The 8,744-nt window shown below is 39.1% G+C and overlaps 1 protein-coding gene across 1 annotated transcript in view; it reads right to left on the reverse strand.

Annotated features, from left to right (window-relative positions):
- Positions 1-8,744, reverse strand: part of CFAP47 (cilia and flagella associated protein 47) — a 681,124-nt gene that overhangs the window by 139,685 nt on the left and 532,695 nt on the right. Inside the window, 1 exon segment of the mRNA XM_030575652.1 lies at positions 4,959-5,063. Coding sequence (XP_030431512.1) covers positions 4,959-5,063 — 105 coding nt within the window.

An 8,744-nucleotide genomic window follows, 5' to 3' on the forward strand; every position in this document is an offset into this window, starting at 1 on the left:
GAAAAGAAAAACATTGATATTAGGAAAAAAAAAAAAAGCAGCCTCCACATTGTACATCTTACTGAAGCTCGCTTCTTTCTCATTTTTCTGTTGGTCTGGTTGTATACTAGTGGAAGAAATGATGTCCAACTTTTTCTTTATTTTTCTCCCTTTATGCTCAGATTTTATCTATTCTAATCACTGATCTCTTGGAAGAATTAGATCCAATGGTCTAAAAGATTAATGTAAAGAAGGACAAGTGAATATAGTGGCAAGAAGTCCAGAGGAAGAATACAGATAACTGATATATAAGGGATAACAGAAGAACCACATAAAAAACTAACACTGTGACACTAAACGTCAAAAAGAATTTTAAAGACCAGAGATACACATATAAAAACAAATATGAAATGTATAAAATACATCAACAGCATGGAGACTAAGAGAACAGAAAGTCAAAAGAGCAATTAAGGAGGATAAAGACATTGCAGATAAAAGATTTATTTGCATCAGTCTTCATTACATAGGATGTTATGAGAGATACCTACCCCAGACCTATACTTTGCAAGTAGTAAGATTGAGCACTGATAATGATCAAGGTGTACATTGAGAAGATCCTCAGACAAAATGAGAAATTAAATAGCAAAAGGACTGGATGGTCCAAGAGTTCTGAAGGAACTTAAGAATGAGTTAACAAAATTATACATTGTTTCATGAAAATGGGACTTGAGGTCAATAGTTGTACCAATTTTTTTTTCAAAAAAAAAAAAAGGTAGTGGGGTGAAACTCGCAGCTACAGACTTCAATACCTCAGCAATGTCTAAATGGTTAAAAAATAATTAAAAACAGAATTATAAAACACCTAGATTAACATGAGATGAGAGAAAGAAACAAATCACCATTGCTTCCAAAAAGGAAAATTCTTTGCGTAAGTCAACAAAATAAGTGGATATAAAAAAGAAGCAGATGAAATAATTTATCTGTATTTTTGAAAAACCTTTACAAAGTCCCTCCCTGAGCCTATTAATGCAACTCAGTAGTATTGAGGTAAAAAAAGAAAGAGTAGGAATGAATGATCAACTTTCCACATGACAAAATTTTAACATCAGGATGCTTTCTATTTTTGTATTAGAAACTGTACTGTTTAATATATTTATTAGTTAACTAGAAAAGCAGATGAATAGCAAAGTGGCAACATTTGCAGATGACTAAAAAATTATTTACATTCGTCAAGACTGGAGAAGACTGTCATGAACTTCTTAAGTACCTAACAAAGCTAGATGAATAGGTAGCATGATGACAGATGAAATTCACTGTCAATAAATGCAATAATTATCTCATAATGATTGCAAGGAACTGCTTGAGTTATTTGTACATATACATTATGGGGTTTTAAATGTACAATAATCACTCACGAAAAAGACATGGGCCTCACTGTGGACAGCTCAATGAGTACTGCTTAATGTGAAGTGATGGACAAAAAAAATACTGTAAAAGATGTACAAGGTATGGAATAGAAAATGAAGAATGAAAATATCACACTGCAATATAAATCACTCCTACACCATGATCTGGAGTACTGTGGTTAGTTCTGGACATTCTATCTGAATAAAGATATAACAGAAAGAGTGGGGAATGGGGTGACAAACACATGGAAATATTTTCTATAAAGTGAAATTGAAAAGATTGGGTCTGTTTAGAGAGGAGACAAATAAAAGGGGACTTGGGAGTTACACACAATATAGAAAGAAGGCACATTGAGTGCCCTTATTTATGCTTTATAAGCAATGGGACATTCAATTAAACTGAAAAGAAAAAGAAAATTAAAGCTTATTAAAGGAAAGGTTTTTTTGCACAAGACATAATTAACCTGTGGAACCCAATGTCACAGATAATCATTGGGGCCAAGAATTTAGTAGGATTAAAAAAAGGATTAGATCTTTATATAGATGTGAAGAACATTCATAGTTACATAAATTAGAATATAAAAAATGATTTTTGTTTTCACTTTAATAAGGTATATAAATCTCCTTTCCAATCCAAGGCATAATTTCCATTATTCTAACAAAAGTTAGAGAGAAAATCCCGTGTGTCAGGTTACTTCACAATTGTGTACCTCATACAGGCTACTCTCAGAGACAGCATAATAGATTAGATAGACCACTGGTCTAATCCAGTATAGAAGTTCCTGATTTCCTATTCCTAAAAGATAAATGCTTTATTAAACATATTGGGTCAAGTTCATCCCTAGTGTAATTCCACTACCCAGAATGAATATAGTCTATTTCCTTTGAAATTAGTAAACTACCTCCCTTCATCCCCACATCGTAAGCCAAAATATCTTCATGAGGGTGGAGGAAATGGCAAATAAAAAAATTCCTTCCTGCCAAGTTTAGAATAAATCATAACTTTTAATAGCTGAGGTAACTCAGGTGTAGAATCAGATTGCACTGCCTGGAAGTGATGATGATGAAATAAAAATTTACTTAGATATTGCTGACTTAAATATAAAACAGCTCTGTTTCACTTATAAATCTGTGAACACCATTCTCAGCCTCTGACAAGAAGGCAGGAATTACCATTAAAAAGATTTTGTTGCAATTTGGGAGAGTACCCAGAGCAGCTCTTTGGAGAGGATCTTTGCAATCACAGAAGAAACTGACTGGAAGGTTCCAAAGCCAGCAGTTATATTGAACACATGACATGCAACATCCATTAGGGTGTCATGCTCCATCACTGCCTCTAGGAGCCAAAAATCTTCAACAGGTTGAAGGAATATTGCCAGTCTCACACTAAGGAGCTGAGACACAACAGCCTGAATTCTGGCAGATGATATATTTAGAGAAGCAGATGTGCTATATATTAATTTAACCGTTTCTCAACTGGCTTAGCCCAGCTCTAATGTGAACCCAAGCCTGGTAAACTAGCTATCATGGTATGTATACCCCAGGTTTACTTAAACTATCAGTAAAGGAAAAGGAACACTTTTAATGCAGCTATATAGAGGGAGTGGCCTATAAAGTTAGCTCTGTTACATATGGATGTTGCTGGTATGCTAGGAGAACAATATGATAGAAATATATTAACATTCTGGGCATGCATTATATTCAAGCTGGCATTTCAGCTGTGCTATCCCAACAAAGCTAATTTTAGGTTTCAAAAACTACAGTAAAGTGATTAAAACCTAAACTTGGATTTTTATTTTGAAGAGCTCTTCACACAGCTCTAAACCAGAAACAAATCAAGCAGATAACAGCCCATCGCAGCTTCTCTCAATTCAGAGAAGAGAAAGAATCAAAAAAGTTAAGGTTTATCCTATATATACTGCCATTAGTTGATTTTAGATTAGTTAGTTACACAGCTATGATATGGTTTACAGTGTCAGTTCAGATGCATTTAATCAGTGAAATCAAGTCAGGAAAATCAATGCAAATTTTTTTAGGTTAAAAAGTTGTTCCAGGATTCAAATATTAGAAAACAACCACCTTAGACTTGTGCAAATGCATAATATCTTTTTAATTGTAACAATCAGCACCCTGGAATCGTCTGGCATCAATTTGGTAAAGTGTGTAGCAGTGAAAGTGAACAGAATAAAAAAAAGAAAGATCCATATGGTTCAGGGATGAAAAGGGCATTGAAAAAAATTACAAAGGTAAGAGCAACAGATTGAAAAGGTTGAGAGGGCCTGGACAAAGCAACTGGAAGGATGAGATATTGATTAAAGTTCAGTTGCAGATAAAAATTTGGAGATTTGCCATTATTTTAAAGGAGATGCACTGGATGAGAAAAATCAAGTGTCAGGGCTCAATTTGTTCCTGAAAGGTTTAAGTGAATTATTTACTTGCTTTATTGCTTCTGTATCTGATGAAGAATTAAAGTTTTAATGTATAGACCAGAGTTCTGAGAGCTATTAGGATTCAGAAAAAGATAATAATGGCATTTTGTCCTCTTGAACTGTCCTTGGTTATACACCACTTATACCAGAAATGCTGGCTCTTTGCTTTTATTCTTAATAAATATTAAAGAGGAGGGGGACTCTAAAAATGCATGCTTTGCAACCACCACCTACAGGTAATCTGTCTGCTAGGCGGTTTGATATGAGGAAAAAAATGGGCTCTATCACTTTCTTACTCCTTTTTTCTTGTAGAGAGACAAGTTCTGCTTTTGCAGTATTACTGAGAATCATGCCAGAGACATTTCCCTAGCATTCAACTGAGGTAATTTTCAAGTCAACAGCTCATTAGGATATTTGACAGCCCAACAAGAACAAAGAGAGGAAATTACATATATTTGGGAAGCAAACATTTCACTCAAGCACAACTCACGGGCTGACACTATGGCACTCATGTCATAATATCAGTTCTGCTCTTTGTCTCCAGCTGCAATTTTTAGTAAGCTAGTAAGTCAAGGAGATGACTCATGCTTCTCCATTTAGTTGCTTCTCTTTAAAGATTCAGGAAACACAAAGGAAAAATGCTAACAATTTTTACATATCAAATATAAAGAAGATTAGTTTCGAGTTAAATCAAAGGATGACAATTCTTTCAAGTACATGAGTATTTTAAATGAAGATAAACATTAATAAGTGGGGCTTATTTATGATAATACTTTACAAAAGGAACTATTAAGTTAATTTCAGAGCAGGAAGACTATTTCAGTAATGAATAATTTGGGATAACCTGGCAATTACTAAGCAAATTAGAAATACTAATGCATATTCTAGTTCTCTGCACATCAGCCAACAGCATTAAGTCTATCTAAAATTGTAGATATACTGAAAGCTGAGCAAAACTAAGGCTAAAATAAATTATTCATCATGTGCATCTAAGTCGATTATTTTTGCACTGGCTGTATGATTAAGGATCCAAAAATCTGATTTTAAATTGTCCTTTGGACTGAAACTTCTATTTATAACTGTATTTGAAAATATTGTATTATCTGATTTCATAGTGCTCTGGACACTAAATATAGCATCATACCTGTGGGCATGTGAAGGTGATTGATGCCGTGTGATTGGCTCTTCCCAGGGCAGAAGGACAGAACTGAACAGGTACTTCAGTAGTGGAATGAGGAGCCACCATCAGCTGTGCAAACACACAAAGAAAGCAAAAGAGAGAGGAAAAAATCAATACTTTTTTTGAGTTAGTTCCTTTTTTGTGCTTTTTATCGACACTGTTGATGTTTATTTGATTAATGTGTTCCACTATAAACATTCTCCACTCAGCATGCATGGTCTGGTAAGACTGATAAAATGTACTTCAGTAAACAGTATTTAGTGGCAGTCACAGCACGTTTATTCCCCAAATACTAACAATGTGGTATTACTGAGTGCTAAAAAGGAAGCTAAGTTTGATTTCTTAAAATACCAATGGAAGGTATATGATTTTTATTTCTGATCACATTGCTACTCTTTATTTTATTTTATTTTATTTTTTTCACATCAGTGTGATACTAAAAATGTTAGTACATTGAAATCAAAAGAAACTAACTGACTTTAAGGGGAACATGTAGTATGTTTATGTGCGCCTCTCCTCTTCTGCGTACATAAACATTACATACACTCACACAGTAAATGCATGCATCCGACAAAGAAGGTATTCACCCATGAAAGCTCATGCTCCAATACGTCTGTTAGTCTATAACAGGGGTCAGCAACCTTTCAAAGCGGTATGCCAAGTCTTCATTTATTCACTCTAATTTAAGGTTTCGCATGCCGGTAATACATGTTAATGTTTTTTAGAAGGTCTCTCTCTAAGTCTATATATTATATAACTAAACTAGCATTGTAATGTAAGATAAACAACGTTTTCCAAATGTTTAAGAAGCTTCATTTAAAATGAAATTAAAATGTCGATCTTACACTGCCGGCCCGCTCAGCCCGCTGCTGGTCTGGGGTTCTGTTCACCTAGGCCGGCAGCGGGCTGAGCAAGGCCTGTGGCTGGGACCCCGGCTGGCAAGGGTCCGTCAGCCAGAACCCCAGATCAGCAGTGGACTGTGCGGGGCCGGCAGCCAGGACCCAGAGGGCTGTGGGTGGGCTGGAGTCAAGGAAGAGGGAGGACTAGGTGTGGGTGGGGTTGCCAGAGTCAGCGCTAGGATTGTGGGGGGGGGGGGAATGAAGGAGTCTGAGGGAGGTACAGGGCTCAGGGCAGAGGCCTGGGTGGTGTGCAGGGCTCAGGGCAGAGGGCGTGGTGTGTGTGTGTGTGTGAGGGGGTCAGGGCTTGGAGGAGAGGGCTGGGTGACTGCCTCCCTAAGAACCCCCAACCCCACTGCTACTTGTCCCCTGACTATCTCCTCCTGGGACCCCTGCCCCCAACTGCCCCCCAGGACACCACTCCCTATCTAAACCTCCCTGTTCCTTGTCCTCAGACTGGATCCTACTCCCTTCCTGTCCCCTGACTGCCCTGACCCTTATTCACACCCCCATCCCCAAACAGACCCCCAGGACTCCCATGCCCCATCCAACTGCTCCCCGTCCCCTGACAGGACCCCCAGAACTCCAGACCCATCCAATCCCCCCCACTCTCTGCCTGCCCCAACCCCTCTCAACACCCCTGCCTCCTGACAGGACCCCCAGAGCTCCCAGCTCATACACCCCCCCCCAGCTCCCCTGACCACCCCCTCCAGAGACCTGCCCCCACCCTAACTGCCCCCGCTACCTCCTTGCTCCCGGTCGCCTGACTGCCCTGCCCCCTCACAAACCCCAGGACTCCCGTGCCCCATCCAACCCTCTCTGCTCCCTGACTGCCCCCTCCAGAGACCCTCGCCCCTAGCCACCCCCCCGGGATCCCACCTCCCCATCCAACCCACCCTGCTCCCTGTCCCCTGACTGCCCCCACCCCTTATCCAACCCGCTCTAGCCACAGGCCCTTTACCTTGAGGCTCCACGCAGAGTCAGACACGCTGCCCTGTGGGAGACTACAGCCCCGGCCCTCAGAGCGCTGCGCACAGCAGCAAGGCTCCAGGGAAGAGGGCGGCAGCTTGCTGTGCTCGGCTCGGCTCGGCGCTCCAGCCCAAGAGCCCAGACCCCACGGCTTGCCGTGCCGGGAGAGTGGGGCCATTTGCCCACTCCATGTGCACGGCTATGCTTTTGCTCCCTGCCTCCGCGGGGGGAGCAGAGGGCAGAGGAGAGCGGGCCAGGCTGGGCAGGATTTTTAATGGCATGCCGAAGTCCTGGCAGGCTCCAGCGTGCCATTAAAAATTGGCTCGCGTGCCATCTTTGAGGTTGCTACAGTTTATCTGCTTCTGAACTACACTAGTGTGATTCACAATTGCATAGAGAACAGCCAGGTGCCCTGCTACATTGTGATAATACAAGTGTTCTGAAGCTCAAAGCAAACAGAGCACATGTCACAATATCAGTGCTTTTGCCCTTATAAATCAGGTGGGCAAAATCACTGATTTCACAATTGCTACATCATTTTTTAAAATGAAATAAAATATTTGTACTTGTTCATATCTAAACAGACAGTTTAAAATCATTTTACTGTGTGATAATACAAAACAAAACTGATCAATATCGTGCAGGCTGGCATCATTTAATAAAATGTAATACTATTTAAAACCAACAAAGATCAAAACATTACATTACAATAGCTGGCACTGACAAACCCCTGTGCCAAAGTGGCTGTCAACCCTGAAAGATTAGTAATAGGCAGTGAACAAGAATTACTAGACTATCAGTTTTTGTGCACTATAATTAATGGTCTTGTCACAGTGTCCATGGCAGACCCCAGTTTTTGGACGTTTATAACCAAATAGGGCTTGGGGTCCTGTATTCCTTGCATATCCAAATCTCCAAATGATGTCAGTGGGAGCTTGATTTGAGTGAGGAATGGAGGTTGGGCCCAGATGTAATTGACAAAGGGTTGAAACTTGACATGCCCTGTGTTTGGGGTTTTTTTGACAAGTTTTCTTAAATTATTTTTTTTTAAGTAACAATAGAAGTTTATTGCTCTGGATACATTCATTCTAATCCTATATTTTAGATAAAATATTTTATTTTTATAAATGTTATTTTGCCATTTCTATTATATTAAAATACAATATTGCTGAAAACGAAAAGTTGGTGTATAGACCAGAATGTGCGATGGACTCAGTAACATGAAAATAGATAGTTACACAACAGGATTAACAAAAGGGAATGTTTTGCAATTACAGTTCTCTAAGGTATTACAGAGCTCCACAGCCCTGGGTCTTCTGATTTCAAGAATTAACTGGCAAGCATTAGCATTATATTTCCAAAATCAGAAACTGCAAAGGTCACACTAGAATATAATCCCGTTTTCAGTCACTAAAAGCATTCTGAAACTTTCACATATTAGGTTGAAATTTTCCAGGAACAGTCTCTGCCCCAAGATAAAATTATCTGGACAATGTGAGTTAAAATGCTTTATCCATTTTTGAATGAGAGAAGAGTGAAAAACATCTTCCATTATTAAAAAAATAATCATCCTGGAACCATTTCTGAAAAGAACAACAAAATGGCTGGTGGTAAAAAGGTGGAAACTGGCCTGGAAACAGTTGTTAGTGATGGTGTCAAACAGTTTTTTTAAATTAATTAGAACAGTCCATTTTAAAAAAATCTACCTTATCAGACCACTGAAGTTGCATAATTAATCATTTAAAAACCAGTTAAGTCCCAAACTAATGATGACTTGTATCCACAACTTGCCCTTTTGTATGTATTATGCAGTGTTGTCTGGTGGACAGAGCACTTGACTGGGACTCAAGAGACCCTGATTCTATTTCCAGCTCAGCTGCTGGTT

The sequence above is a fragment of the Gopherus evgoodei genome, chromosome 1 (genome assembly GCF_007399415.2).
Source record: "Gopherus evgoodei ecotype Sinaloan lineage chromosome 1, rGopEvg1_v1.p, whole genome shotgun sequence".
In the NCBI taxonomy this organism is placed as follows: domain Eukaryota; kingdom Metazoa; phylum Chordata; order Testudines; family Testudinidae; genus Gopherus; species Gopherus evgoodei.